At 41.0% G+C, this 16297-nt stretch overlaps 1 protein-coding gene across 3 annotated transcripts in view; it reads left to right on the forward strand.

The window, feature by feature from the left end:
• Positions 1-16297, forward strand: part of disc1 (DISC1 scaffold protein) — an 89125-nt gene that overhangs the window by 5431 nt on the left and 67397 nt on the right. For all 3 annotated transcript variants that reach the window (XR_008803730.1, XM_056232685.1, XM_056232686.1), the window contains exon 2: positions 14979-15799. Coding sequence is in view for 2 of the 3 variants with exons in the window: in XM_056232685.1 (XP_056088660.1) it covers positions 14979-15799 (821 nt within the window). In the remaining variant the exon portion in view is untranslated. The remainder of the gene's footprint in view (positions 1-14978; positions 15800-16297) is intronic.

The raw sequence follows: 16297 nt of genomic DNA on the forward strand, positions 1-16297 counted from the left end.
GTTTTTCATATACTTTGAGGAACTGATCAAACCTTTGATTCCTCAGTTCATGTGTCTTGTTGATAAAAGATGTGCTGTTACTTAACTTAAAGCTGATTAGATGCACCGTTTTCCCCTGATTGACCATAAAATGGGTGAAAAACATTTAATTTTTTTGCGCTTACACTTTTGGCACGATTTTTGCGCACAAATGCGGCCAAAAGCATTGCAAGCCCGTGAACAGCAATTTGCAAGCGAAAACAACAGAGGCAGGAACTGCAAAACAGATGAATTGCGTAAAATCAAACTTTGTGTAAAAAAATTAACTGTTGCAAATGTATAAATGACTTGTTGTGTGCATGGGGCAAAAAAGTTCCCGAAATAACCCGATCTGTACAGTTGCGTCTTTCTTTTACCTCGGTGAGAGAATCGTGCCAAAACTGGAAGCGCAGGTAAAAGAAAGACGCAACTGTACAAATCGGGTTATTTCGGGAATTTTTTTGCCCCATGCACACACAAGTCATTTAGCCGCATTTGTACGCAAAAATCGTGCCAAAAGTGTAAGCGCTAAAAAAAATTAAATCTGAAGAATACAGATCTTATTTATTTTGCGTTGCGTTCAAATACATGAATGACACTTACGAGTAACAGTTAAAAGCTGCAAATATTTTTTTCTTACAAATGAAGGGCGATTTACACCTTTACAAATCTTCTCTTGCGCGTGCAAATTTATTTTACGCTTGCAATCTTATGTACTCTTTCACAAATCTTACCCTGCGCATGCGATTCTTTGACATAATTTTACCTTCATAAATTTACCTTAACTGTCACCGTCCCACAGGTGGGACGTTTACCATTATATTTTTAAAACAATAATATCTTAGTGAAAACCTTGAGTAATATTGACAAACTATATATCATTTGAAAGCTTACAATCTCTAGTTTCCATATTTGGTGATTGATTTTCAAAATAAATTACAGAGGAGCCGTAATGTATCAAGCTGCAACAAGAATATTTTCATATTCCTAGGCATGTTCAGACCTTTATTTTGAAATAGCAATGAACATGAAAAATCATGAAAAAAATTGTAGAAACCTAGTTTGTTTTCATACCAAGAGTTCAAAAGATAGCATCCATTCAATTATTTTACAAAAAAAAAAGTCTGAAAATGTTTTAAATATAAAGAAAAAAATAATAAATTCACCATTTGTGATGTGGCAGCGAGCTATGACGCACATGCGTGTTCTTTGTATGTGTTTCTTAGAGGTTGAATTCATATCAAAATCTGCCAAACTTCCCATACTACTTCTGAATAGGATCTCTACTTCATAAATTGTATGAAAATTGTGGAAATAATGGTTCATATCACTCAAAACACATATGGAAATGGAGGCGCCCTTATATGGGCAGTAATGGAGTCTGGTTGTGACCTAGTGAAAAAGTTTGGTACTGCGCCCAAACAAAATCTTACTGAAAGCTCATTTTTTGAGATATCAACCTAACATTTGAAACACAACTTGTTCAGATTTTTGGCTTTGATTTTTCTGCAGTTTTAGAGTAGCCCAGGTTTTGAAAATATAGATTTTATATAAAATATGAATAATTATTTTTTTTACATTGTACATTTCCATAAACTCAAACTTCTATAACTTTTTTTCTGTTTCACTTTCTTAATTTATTTCACTTCTACATAAATCTGCCAAATGTCTTCTTTAAAACAAGACCAATCTTACGTCTATATTCCAAAGCATTCCTGAATTACAACCATTTATGTTCGAAATATGCATTTTCATGTCTATTCAAAAAAAGGGGGGTGACAGTTAACAGGTTAACTGAACAGCTTCAGAGTTATTGGAATGGTTATAGTTATAAGTGGTTGGAATGGGTATGGTTATAAGAGTTATTGGAATGGTTATATTACTTTTTTCGGGTTGAATGGTGGCCGTCTCGCTTCCCCCTAGCGCCTGTGAGCGGGAAAAACCACCCTTGCTACTTTGGGCCGGCGTCAGGAAGTATTGCGTGATATCGGGTATCGCGATGTAACGAATTGCTTTACGGCACTGCACACATACACGCCCCCATCCAGGATCTGGCTAGCTTTAAGAACAAGGTAGGGATGGAGTTTTTCACACTAGTCGGCATGGCTGAGACGGCAAAAAAGAAGCAGAAAGCTAGGAAAGCTTTTTAAAAAACAAAACAAACGGGTGTGACACAAATTGTTTGGGCCATCGTTATGATGGACAACTCAACTCCAACCTCCGATCCCCGTCAACATTATAAAAGAATGTAATGTAAAGTTTCATTATGATACTGCCTATAATCTAAGTCTATAATAGAGATGAGCTAATCTAAAAAATAAATAAGCGGAAATATTTCTTAGTCTCTTGTTTTTTGCCATAATGTTACGGATTACGTTTGATAACACAATACAAATATCTCAACATTTATATGCTAGCCTTCTGTGTGTCATACATACCTCAGTGGACATGGCTCCGTGCGTTCGCCGGCTTCTTTGAAAACAAATGCACATGACCAGTGGGAGAAGATGGGAGCGGGGAGAGTCGCCAACGAGTTTTTACGACAGTGTTGTTAAATATCTATTCCGAAGCTGTAGGGGGAGCTCTGTAGAGCAAAAAGCGAGAATACAACGAAGAAATTGCCAAAACGGCATAGCACCGCTTTAAGCAATTTCAACTGCTTTTATACGAGATGCAACTCAATTTTGAAGTCAGTTTAATATAATTTAAATATAGCCAATTTGATTAAACTTAATCTAATGCAGCGACCGAACTTACGTTTTTTTTTTACACCTGGTCGATTTCTTTTTATGTTGATGTTTTATAATTTTCAATTTAATAATGGATAGCCCCTTGAGATGCAACATCTCATTTTCAAGAGGGTCCAAATACACATAAACATAATACAACAGAAAAAGCAAAAACAAACAAACAAACAAAAAATAAATGCTCAAAACAATTAAGTTACTAGGCAGATTACACCCTCACGCCAGACCGAAGATGCATCATGGCTCAGACATGTTATAGCTAGATTAATAAGTACATCTTATTTACCTCATTACACAATTGAGTGTAACAACATTAACACTGTTATTTTTCTGTTTATTAATGTGAAGCTGCTTTGAAACGGTATTGTATAAATTTTGACTTGACCCAAATTAACCAGAAATTGGATTCTTTTCACTTGAGCAACCACATAAAGACCTTTTGCAGAAATGCTAGTTGTTTTTGAAGACACTTTTATAAACAAACCACACAGATATGTCCAGCATACTTCCCTTTTTTCCTCTTCTTGATTGTTTCATCTTTTCTTTTAGGGAATTGTAACACGCTTGTGTCTTTACAGAGACTTGTGACCGTTTCCTTCCCTTTTGAGGGAGAGCAGACCTCTCCTTTCCCTGTCGTGTGCGATCACTGTTACTAGCCGTCTAGTCGAGCAGAACGAGACGGTGTTCAGGACTGTCACGGAACACACACTGGGGAGAGAGATCCAAATGCAATGACTTTATTTAGGGGTAATCCGTACTCACAAACTAGTTCAGGCAGCGGTCAAAATCCAGGCAAGCAGTCCAAAACAAGAAACAAAACACAAGGTAGACAGAACGAGAACAACCGAAGTGTGGTGACTATAAACAAGGACTCCGTGACAAACACTGAAACAGACAGGATATATATATACACACAGAACTAACAAGGTGACGGGAAACAGCTGTGTGCAATGATCAGATGAGTGGCAGAACAGAATGCTGGGAAATATAGTCTAATGTGAATGACACCGTGAAAACTGAGGACCTCTAGTGTTTAACCCAGGGAACAACCAGACACTGTGACATAACCCCCCCTCTACGGAGCGGCTACCAGACGCTCCAAGACCCACAACAAACAAACAAAACAAGAGTCCAGGAGGGAGGTGAAACGGTGGAGGATCAGGGGGAGGGATGGGGGGCCAGGTCCATGGAAGGGAATGGAACCAGGGGATGACAGTTCATCGGGCGGCCTGGGCGGAGACGACCCTTCAGGCGACCTGGGCGGGACAGGTAGTTCATCGGGCGGTCTGGGCGGAGCAGGAAGTCCATCGGGCGGCCAGGGCAAAGCAGACGACCCATCGGGCGGCCAGGGCAAAGCAGACGACCCATCGGGCGGCCAGGGCAGAGCAGACGACCCATCGGGCGGCCAGGGCAGAGCAGACGACCCATCGGGCGGCCAGGGCAGAGCAGACGACCCATCGGGCGGCCAGGGCGGTGAAGATCCCTCGGGCGGCCAGGGCGGTGAAGACCCCTCGGGCGGCCAGGGCGGTGAAGACCCCTCGGGCGGCCAGGGCGGTGAAGACCCCTCGGGCGGCCAGGGCGGTGAAGACCCCTCGGGCGGCCAGGGCGGTGAAGACCCCTCGGGCGGCCAGGGCGGTGAAGACCCCTCGGGCGGCCAGGGCGGTGAAGACCCCTCGGGCGGCCAGGGCTCAGGAACAGCAGACACTGGCTCCGGCTCAGGAACAGCAGACACTGGCTCCGGCACAGGAACAGCAGACACTGGCTCCGGCACAGGAACAGCAGACACTGGCTCCGGCACAGGAACAGCAGACACTGGCTCCGGCACAGGAACAGCAGACACTGGCTCCGGCACAGGAACAGCAGACCCTGGCTCCGGCACAGGAACAGCAGACACTGGCTCCGGCACAGGAACCAGGGCGAGCAGCTCGGGCGGGGCCGGCAGGGCGAGCAGCTCGGGCGGGGCCGGCAGGGCGAGCAGCTCGGGCGGGGCCGGCAGGGCGAGCAGCTCGGGCGGGGCCGGCAGGGCGAGCAGCTCGGGCGGGGCCGGCAGGGCGAGCAGCTCTGGCGGGGCCGGCAGATCAGGTTGCTCAGGGACGACCTCCATGACGTGAACAGTCTCTGGATCGGCAGACGTGACGTGAACGGTCTCTGGATCGGCAGACGTGACGTGAATGGTCTCTGGATCGGCAGGCGTGACGTGAACGGTCTCTGGATCGGCAGACGTGACGTGAACGGTCTCTGGATCGGCAGACGTGACGTGAACGGTCTCTGGATCGGCAGACGTGACGTGAATGGTCTCTGGATCGGCAGACGTGACGTGAACGGTCTCTGGATCGGCAGACGTGACGTGAACGGTCTCTGGATCGGCAGACGTGACGTGAACAGTCTCTGGATCGGCCGACGTGACCTTCTTCCTCCTTCTCCGCCTATGATGGCAAGACGGTAGCATCGAGCCCACCGCCTCAGGGGAAGTTCCACTCACCGGCTCAGGTGTGCCGGTCATCTTCTCAGGAGACCCAGACGTGACTGCTGTATCCCACTGACTCCGATGCTCAAGGTATCTGGTAAAACCCCAAAAGTCCAAGACTTCCAGACCCTTTATTTCCCACCCCGGCAATGGGTCATCAAGACAGGTATTAAAAATTTCTTTTAATGCTGCCTCATTGTATCCCATTCCCCTCGAGAGCGTCCAAAATGACTGAGCTATGCAACCCACCGGCAGGCCCTGCTGACGAAAGCTCATCAAATTTTGGACACGCCCCATCCTCTCTTTCTCCGTGGTGGGAGGGAGGATACGGAACCCCATCATGCTGGATCTCTTAGGTGACGGAGTCCTTCTGTCACGGAACACACACTGGGGAGAGAGATCCAAATGCAATGACTTTATTTAGGGGTAATCCGTACTCACAAACTAGTTCAGGCAGCGGTCAAAATCCAGGCAAGCAGTCCAAAACAAGAAACAAAACACAAGGTAGACAGAACGAGAACAACCGAAGTGTGGTGACTATAAACAAGGACTCCGTGACAAACACTGAAACAGACAGGATATATATATACACACAGAACTAACAAGGTGACGGGAAACAGCTGTGTGCAATGATCAGATGAGTGGCAGAACAGAATGCTGGGAAATATAGTCTAATGTGAATGACACCGTGAAAACTGAGGACCTCTAGTGTTTAACCCAGGGAACAACCAGACACTGTGACAAGGACAGATGGTGGATGCCGAGTCTCAGTTGTGGTTGTAATTGGAGTGCAGTTGTGAACAGTGATGATGGGCTCGTGTTTGTACGGTCATTACAAAGATGTATTTGTCATAGTGAGCAAGGAAATCATTTTTAGGTCAACCAATCCTTTAGTATTGGGGTCCCAGACAGCAACACAAGCCCCTTTCACACAGCGCGTTGATCCCGGGAAATTGCCAGAACGCCTTCTGTGTGAACGCAAACACATACCGGGATTGATGCCGGGTTGGGGACCGAGTAACATTGCCGTGTTCAGTCCCGGAACGCGCGCTGTGTGAACAAAAGCCGTAATCAATGCCGTGTCGTAATGATGGCGCTGAAGCCGGGATCGTTCGCCAGCGTGAAATGGTACGTAATGCGCTAGTTTATGATCGAATCAGAGAAAAAAATGCACAAGCGTGGTTTCCCGAGAGAGAAATCGCAGCTCATAAGCAAACTTAAGACGCTCCTGAGACTGTACGGCACATCGATGTCACGTGTCTTTACGGGTTTTTTACAGGTTGTGTGTGAATACACTCTCTGATTCCGGAAAATCACTGGCAGTGTGAATGAACCCGGGTCACTTTATCCGTATATTTTCCGGAATCTCTGTGTGAAGGGGCTTTAGTGTCGGCCCAGATCCGGCCCACGTCAACATGCACCATGTGGCCCGAATCTGGGCTGACACTATCATGAGGAAACTGCAGGGGTTCGTTCGTGCGTTGATGAAAAGCCAACTGGTGGTTTTAGTTTCATATTTAGAGTATCGTTTCATTTTTCGTTTGTATTCATGCCACCTCTGAACTGCATTTAACAGTCTGTGTAAATATACCCAGTGCTTAAAGTGGGAAACCATCTGTGCACCAGCAGACATATGCAAATTAGCATCATAAAAGAGCTCCTGCCTAATTTCAAAATCAAAGACCGCAATTATAGAGAGCGTCAACAGCACTGGTAAGATCATTTCGTTTCTTTACTTTTAATAAAGATGATTGTGTGTTACGCGTCTTCGACTCACTTTCACTTTGATCTGCGATAGTTTGCTCGTTGGCTTGATGAATAGACGCTCATCTGAGGTGATGCGTGCTGCAGTAGCGTCGTCATATCTGACTATAACATGACATATAGCCTATAACACGCTCTCACACGTTTATTTTTTTTAGCATTTTTGGGAGGAGTAAAATTTACATATGTGGTTTCAACAACCAGATGCATTTACAGTAGGGGTGGGGGAAAAAATCGATTCTTAGATGCATCGCGATGCGGACGTGGACGATTCTGAATCGATTCACAATTGTCAAAAATCGATTTTCAAAAAAAAAATTTTTTTTTTAGATATATATTTATAATAACGTAATATTGACGGAACGCGAAAGACGGAACTCTGAAGCGCGGAAGTGCAGTGGCCGGACCGTCTGTGGCGTGCACATAACAGACGCGGACGCGATGGCTGAGCGCCAAATCCAAACACCCTCCTCGTTAAAAGCTGACGTGTGGAAATATTTTGGCTTCTGAAGTTGAAGGGTGAAAGGAGCTGGACAAGAGCCACACTAGTTGTAAGCTTTGTAGAGTAAAACTAAAATATTTCGGAAACAAGACACATATGAGAAGCCATATGACACGTTTCCAGCCAGAGGAGGAAAAACACTCGGCTGTAACGTTACCGGTCGTTGTTATATTATTAATTTACTACAAGTATGCTGCTAGTTCAGACACACATGTATTTTCCTGTTGGTTCTTTGCAATGTTAATAAAATATATTGTACGTTAATTCTTTATGGGTCATTACTTTCTACTTTTAAAGCAAAGTATTTATAGTCACACACACACAAAAAAAAGATTCTGATAATCGATTTAGCATCGAATCGCAGCCCTCTGAATCGTAATCGAATCGAATCGTGAGGTGCCTAGAGATTCCCACCCCTAATTTACAGTTGTCCAGTTTGGTCTGTAATGCGGCCCAGACCTCCTCCTGATGTGGTTTGAGCGATCGGATTCAAATCCGTCTCGAATGCGTTTCGGAGGGCATTTACACCCGGTCTTTTCACGATCGGATAGCTATCCCATCACAGAACACGCATGAAGTGGCCAGGTGTAAACAGCTCCTATGACAGCGAATAACTTTACATCTGAGGCGTTTAATGACTCCATTTGTCCATTGTTTATTTCTAAAGAAACACGACAATGTATAAAAGGCTCCATTACCTTGTATCTTACGTTATGGCCCCGTAGAAGCAGTTTTTGTAAAAATAGGCTAACGATTGCGTCATAACACGCGACTCTCTGTCGCACAGTAGAGAAATTACTGTATAGACAGAAGGAGAATCTCGCGGGCAAGATTCAAGACGTTCGGACGTGGAGGCATAAAGTCAAGGGAGAAGCCCATAGAGAGTCATAAAGTTGATCTTGCTGCTCATGGACAGCTCCTACTCACGCTCTCCGGCTCTGTGAGATTCGTAAGGGAATGATTCAGATTCCTCTTAGCACAGCTACTAGAAGACTTATAACTGTGAGACAGGTTACTCACGTCACATCTGCGTCGTCAAGCTCAGTTTGAGCCGGCGCAGTCGCTCAGCCATCAGGAAGAGAGTGCTTCTAATTGACTGCACTTTTTGACTTTTCTCCGTTAAAGTCTATGGGGTCGCTGTGTCCATTTCTTTTACTGTCTATGGCGCTAACCAGTAGGGGTGTGCAAAAAAATCGATTCACATTTGAATCGCGATTCAATCTTTGCCGATTCAGAATCGATTCATAGAATTCCAAAAATCGGTTCATATTATTTTTTATTTTTTTTATGGCGTGCACGGGCGGAGTGGCAATCGGCTGAGTCGGGACTTTTACCGGTGGTTCGGTAGTGTTTCGAGGCCGTGAGGGCCGGTCTGATAAATAGTTACATTGCAAGTTCTTGCCGCCCGCTGGTCAAACTGTGCAGCCTCTCTGCTCAACCCGTAAATAAATGCATCGATCCGCAGATTATGTTTGAGTTCTTAATGGTCTGTAGATCTTTTGCCAAGCGTGTCAGAGGTTACGGGTTCTAAACCGCACTCGTATAGTTTTTTCTCTCTCTCATCAAAACCGAATATGTTCATCACGTTTGTGTGCATTTTATTTCGAGATTTCACCGGAACCACAACGGCGATATGAAGCGCGCGTCCGAGTGAAGACTGCGCGAGCCACAGAGAACACTGTATCCAAGACACTGATAGCAGCGGCAACGAGCGCTGTCAGCGCTCAGCTTGATTTCAAAAACAACAGATCTCTTATTTAATAGCGAACTAAATGAATAATCTGCTAGTTAACTGGAGATACCCGCAAATTACGCCTATGAACGACTTCTCTAGATCTAAACAAATCAATCTAACCATAGATGTTACCAGTAGCGGTGGCTTTTTAAAATCTATTTAAAATTATTTCGCAAGGGTTCTATGACATTAGTATATTTTTAGGAAGTTCAATGTGCCCAGTCGAGTTCACATTTCAACAGTCAACCTAGCTGAAGTAGTCCTTAAACCACATTTAGCATAATTGTTTGTTTGATCTGACTACAGCACTTTAAAGCTAAATGTAAAAGCTTTTTATTTAAGTTTTATTTTAAACTTGAATTAAATGTATTTGAAAGCTGGCCAAAGCTTGGCACTTTGCACTTTTTAGTTGCAAAAGTTTTTATTTTTGTATGAAGACAAAGTAATATCAAACTATATTTAATTTGTTGTTGTTTTTTTTTCTTTTAAATTGTGTCTACTGCAATCAATCACATAGGAAAAAGTAAACTACATTTATATACTGCAAATCGTTTTTTGAATCGAGAATCGTTTTTGAATCGAATCTTGAGACAAAAAATCATTATCGAATCGAATCGTGACATTTTCTGAATCGTGCACCCCTACTAACCAGGAAGCTAATGTCACCTACAGGAGCCCAGATGACCAATAATAGCCTTGCTAATGAGCTCGCCATTCACAACTTCACCAGGCGTGAAAAAGCCTCGGAATCTGAATTGAAAACAACGTTTACAAGCAAACGCATTTACAAAAAATGATGCCCATAACGGGTTCGAATATTAAAGGCTGCCTAATATTCATTCGAATATCATTATTTTTTTTAAAATATTCGAATTATATTCGAATAACGAAGTTCGGAGTCAAAGCCCTAATGTGACCAAGTTTATATAGAACCGTTTTAACAAATCAGGCCCATTGAAATATTAACTTAAGATCTTGTGGGGGCTTCAAGTAAATACCTTGTCAAAAGGGGTCTTGTGCCAAAAAGGTTTTGTTAATCTCTGCCGTGGTCGACTGTCACTCGAGCAGCTCTTTTTCTCTCTCTAGAAAACATTCTTCATCTGCTCTTTATTAGCTCAGCGTAATTTATGGTGAAAGACAGAAGAAATTTTTTTTCTTTAAGAAAAAAAGTGTTCAGACTATCCACCTTATTTTGCAACTCGGAAGTAAAAGCGAATGCTGAACGCAACGTGCACCATTTCATCAGATTTCTAACAATGCTCTTTACACCAACGCAGGAGATATGTTTCTAAATATGCGATCTGTTAATTTATCGCGATTTCAAAATAAAAGTTTAAACCCTCGCTCTGAGTGTACATGTTTTTCTGTCCACTTGCAAATTTCTTGGTCAAGAAATTACAGTGGTTATAGCATTTCTATCATTAAGAAGTGGCCAAATATTAAAGGGATGAAAAATTGGTAACACTTTATTTTACAGTGTCCTTGTTACATGTACTTACCATAGTAGTAATAACAGTAAGTTATGCATAATTACATGCAACTAACCTTCAACCAAATCCAAATCCTAACCCTTTAGTAAGTACATGTAGTTGCTTAGTATTACTCAGTACTTAAATATAGAATTGCACTGTTATAATGACCCCTTAAAATAGTGTAACCGAAAAATCTTACATGAAAAATATGGTGGATAGAAACCAGTGACATAAACTTTCAATTTCCCTCCTTTTCCAGAGGTCAGGTTTTGTCTCAGTGATGGTCTAGTCTGAGCTCTCGGTTCTCAGTCCTGTGAATCGCTGTTATTTCTCCCTCGTGAGTTTGTGTGTTTATGTTTGAAAGATCAGCGAGAGACTCGTTTAACGGCACTGCAGCTGTTCTCACTCGGATTCTGCATTCGTTGCAGTGAGGGTTTGTGGGAAACGCGTTTAAACGAAGAGCCAATCAGAGCTGCAGACAAAGAGTTCATTTGAGAGTGTTTCCACTGATCCGTCCCCTTCCAGAACAGCAGGCCAGTGTGTTTCGTTGACTTGACATGTGGAGGTTTTGGTTTTATACTTGTATCTCTTTGGTGTTTTTGGGGCTTGTAGTTTTCTGATGGGTTGTTGTTTATGCATTTGAACTCGTTAACTCATTTATGTTTTACTCAGCCAGAGGAATGTGTCATTGCTCAGAAGTATCAAATTAGTATCAATCTTTTTAAATGTATTGTGTAATTTATTATAAAACTCTTTAGGGTTCCTGCAAATAATACTTATTTAATTTAATTTATATATTTATTTATTTTTTATTATTGGTTTAATATTTATATTTAATATTAATTTTAAAGTGATGGTTCTTTTTAAAATTCCATAGCAATACAAATATATACAAGCAAATGTATCTTAAATATATACATGCATATATGTGTATTTATATATACAAATGAATTATACACAGTACACACACATATATTATGTAAACACAAACTTTATTTTGGATGCGCTTAATCGCGACTAATTGTTGTCCAGCATTAATATATCTGTGGTAGATGTAAACATCTGTGACAATGGTAACAATTTTAAAAATAAAAAAGTAAAAAGGGTAAAATATTTACTGATATGGAATTTATTAAACTCTTAACTCTTTTTATTGTGCATTTCCTGATGTGCTATTTAAAAAACAAAACAAAACAAAAAACATTTAAGTTATGTGTAAAATTAAGGTGTGAATAAAATGTACAAAAAATGTCAAATTAAAAATAAATAAGTAAATTAATTAATAAAGTATTTACAATATTTATTGAAATGGAATTCATTAGACTCTTAAAGTTGACTTTTAAGAGTTTTATTTTAATTTCAGATCAATTTTAATTTCAGCTATTTAAAAAAATACATTAGGGCTGTCAAAATTGCTCAAAAATGACGTTCGAATATTCCCTCTAAAAAAAACACATATATTCGAACTATTCGAATATCTGGTTGCGCATTTTGTCAATGACGCGCATTACGTCAATAACAGGACAAATTAATACAAAGAGACACAACTACTTGTATAGGTAGTTTATTTAAGTTTAAACATATTTGACAACGTATTAACTTACACAAAATTAGGGATGGCCCGATACCGATACTGGCATCGGGGATCGGGCCGATACTGTCCTAATATACTCGTACTCGTACTCATAAAAATTCGCCGATACCACGTACATTTTGCAAAACGAAACTGGCCGCCGCGAGTGCTTTGTCGAGGTGAAATGAGGCATAGGAAAGTATAATGTCGGCGGTTTGGGCTCATTTCAAGATAAGGGATGATGACAACAGCAAGGCAGAATGTGAGTTATGTTCAGCTAAGGTGTCGAGAGGAGGGAAAGAAAGTACATCGTTTAACACCACATCTGAAGACACACAGATCTGATGGCCGAGCGCGCGCGCGGGCGGTAATGCACTCACTCTGTGTGTGCGGGTTACGGGAGAATAAAACGATTCGCGGGACTCCCGCAAACTAGAAATATCTATGAATAAAACATAAAAACTAAAAGATTTTTATTCATCTCTTGCAGAAAAGCAACAAGAACAACTACAACAAAATAGAAACGATTTACAGGCCAGAGTTTCTATTCATAACATGGTTACAGCGTTGAGCGATGTAGCCAATCACAGACATATGTGTTGATTTCTTGAACGCAATGGCCAATCAGAAGCATTTATGAATAGACTCCCCTCACTGCTCAAAACGGACTTTTTTGTTCAGTGCTGAATTCTGTATGCTGGCAAATCCTCTAATTATAACAAACAAAGTGTGGATATTATGAAAGATTGATTGTGCAGTCAGCTTCTTTGATAATAACAGAGATGTGTGAGATCGCGATGAACTGTCAGCTTTTACGATTTATTAAGGGAGCGCACTTTGCGCGCATTCAGTCATGCCAGACCATGCACGCAGTAGCCTGCTTGCTTTTATGTTAAATTAACAGTGGTTTGTGTGTTAATACATTTATTATTTTACTAATTTTTATTTATTTTTAGACTTGTTAAAACAAGCAGAGAAGAAAATAAAAACAGTCTTCTAACCTGTTTTAAAATAGTCGTCTTCTCTTCTGGGAGCCTATTACTTTTGCGGTAGAAATATCGGTATCGGTACTCGGTATCGGCAAGTACACAAATGTAAATACTCGTACTCTTATCGGTTTGAAAAAAAATGGTATCGGGCCATCCCTACACAAAACCAAGTAAATCAACTAATGGCCAAGACCGCAGACCTTACTCTCGCTCGCACTCGCAGGCACTCTCTCTCTCTCTCTCTCTCTCTCTCTCTCTCTCGCCCTCACGCTCTCTGCGCATAACGGTTTAAATGAACAACAATAAACAAATGTTGAGTGCTGATCAAGAGTTTTGTGCAAGCAATGTAAGGTCGCGACTCTTGTCCTAAATATAGCAGGCTTCATTCGGTGATTGAAACGAATATTATTAACATTAATTGAAGTTTTACAGTATATAGAACCGACTTTGAACGCTCCGAGCGAGCTGTGCTGTGGTAAACTCATGGGTAAACTGCTGCTAGCCTGCTACTATGGCTATTTCGAGGGCGTCTGGCCACGCCCCCTTGGCGGGCTCTGACGTGTCTGATGTAATGCTAGCTCATTGGCGCACACGTTGGAGGCGCCCGTGCCATTGGATGCGCAGTTGCCGCAGCACAGCCAATGAGTGAGCCAGACACTCACTGTGCTATCTGTCTGTGCAGCTGGAAAATGCATTTTACATTTTAAGCTTCAGAATTTTGCCACTCGCAAAGCAGACAGCCGCGCCTCTGCTACCGCGCTTGTTTTTCCACATGATTCGAATATTAATTTTCACCTTCGAATTTCTGTTTTTTAAAACTATTCGAATATATATTCGAATTTAGAATATTCGTTGACAGCCCTAAAATACATTAAACTTTTGTGTAAAATTAAAGTGTAAAATGTACAATTTAAAAATAAATAAATAATAAAAAGTACCATATTTATTGATATGCAATTTATTAAACTCTTAGTTGTTTTTATTGTGCATTTCCTGATGTGCTATTTAAAAAACAAAACAAAAAAAACATTTAAGTTGTGTAAAATTAAAGTGTAAATAAAATGTACAAAAAAATGTAAAATTAAAAATAAATAAGTAAATTAATTAATAAAGTATTTACAATATTGATTGAAATGGAATTCATTAGACTCTTAAAGTTGACTTTTAAGAGTTTTATTTTAATTTCAGATCAATTTTAATTTCAACTATTTAAAAAAATACATTAAACTTTTGTGTAAAATTAAAGTGTAAAATGTACAATTTAAAAAGAAATAAATAATAAAAAGTACCATATTTATTAATATGCAATATTAAACTCTTAGTTGTTTTTATTGTGAATTTCCTGATGTGCCCGTTAGTTTTAATATAACATATTTTTATATTTTTTTAATTACATTAAAGTTTTGCGTAAAATTAAAGTGTAAAATGTACAAAAAATTACATTTAAATGTAAAAAAAAAAAAAAGTACAATACTTATATTTATATTAGTTTCCCAATGTGCCCATTAGTGGTCATCTCTCAGCAGCTGTATTGCATTTGACACACTGATCACGGGGAGATTTTACAGCTGAACCACAGGACAGCAGCTGTCATGGGTCATTATTTGTTTACAAAAATGCCATTGTGAAAGTTTGCATGTCAGATGTCCAAGTACCTCTCATGGTTTATTATCAAGACTTAGAGGTTTAACCAGCAATCTGTTCTCAACAGGTGGTGCAGCAGCGTCGGGAAGCCGTCGCAAGTGGAGTTTCAGACGGTCAGAGCCGCTTAACCAGCTCGAAGCTGCCAGAACGTCATGTGACTCTGAACAAGGACATCCAAAAACTCCCATTAGCTCGTCTACTGATGAGAACACTCAAAAGAGCGTTTCTAAATGCCTCAGCGAGAAATGGCATAAGGATGCTTTCGAGGGGGACAACTCTTCGGATTCTTCCCAAACTCACCGTTTGCGTGACACAGAGGAAAGATCTCGAACGCAATCATGCGACATTTTCAATTCCAGCTTCAGTTTCATTCAGCAGTCATTAGAAACTAGTGATTTTTTAGATGCGAGCACAAACAAACAATCTGAATCGACATCACTGGACAAACTGAAGTCTGAAACGTCAAACTCAGGTGTTTTAAAACCTCACGCTCACTTCAGCCAATCAGAGATCAGCTCTGTGCCAATTAGCCAATCAGGACCTGAGGTTTTCGCATTAAGACATTTGGCTGGTTCGATTGGTCAGTCAGTTCAACACAAAGGGCTGTTATTGGACCGAGATCTGTGGCTAGCAGACCTGGACATGCAGGCCTCGTCTTCCACGACGTCTTATGCTAAAGAAAACATCCAGGACTCCGACTCTGGCTCTCTGGACACTGAAGTCACGTCTTCGCTCTCCATTGACTCGTCAGACTCGACCTCGGCCTCGTCGGTCACCTCTGGATACGAGAGCACCACCGCGTCCTCAGAACGGAGTCGGGACGGCCTGAAAAAGAAGTACGAAGATGTTCTGCAAGACTGTCTGCAGAACAATCGCACAAACACCAAGGTATCAGTACGACACAACAATGGATAAGATCAAAGTACAAGGGTCTTTTATTGTCATTCCATACACATGTATTTAAATGAAGGAACAAGCGTGCGTAAGTACTAAGGTCCCGGTCAAAACACAAGAAAACAATAGAAACTAGAGTGTATGTCTAAGCAGCATCGTCAAAAAATAGCACAATAGCAATAAAAAACTAGAATAGACAATGCAAGAATAAAAACAGTGCAATAATTAGTAATAAATTAGGACATAAATAGTCAAATATTGTTACACATAAAATGTCAAGTCACATTTATAGCGCTTTTTACAATACAGATTGTATCAAAGCAGCTTCACAGTGATAACATGAAAATAATACAACAAAGTTTGTTTCTAGAAGAAAAAGAGAATGTCTAAGTAATACTGTTATTAAAAAAAGATATCTCCATAATGATATGTCTACATTTTACAGGAGGATTAATATTTAAGTGTTTGCTTAATCAATTATTGCTCATAACA

Source organism: Rhinichthys klamathensis, unplaced genomic scaffold (assembly GCF_029890125.1).
Source record: "Rhinichthys klamathensis goyatoka isolate OS25496 unplaced genomic scaffold, OSU_Roscu_1.1 h1tg000352l_1, whole genome shotgun sequence".
In the NCBI taxonomy this organism is placed as follows: Eukaryota; Metazoa; Chordata; class Actinopteri; order Cypriniformes; family Leuciscidae; genus Rhinichthys; species Rhinichthys klamathensis.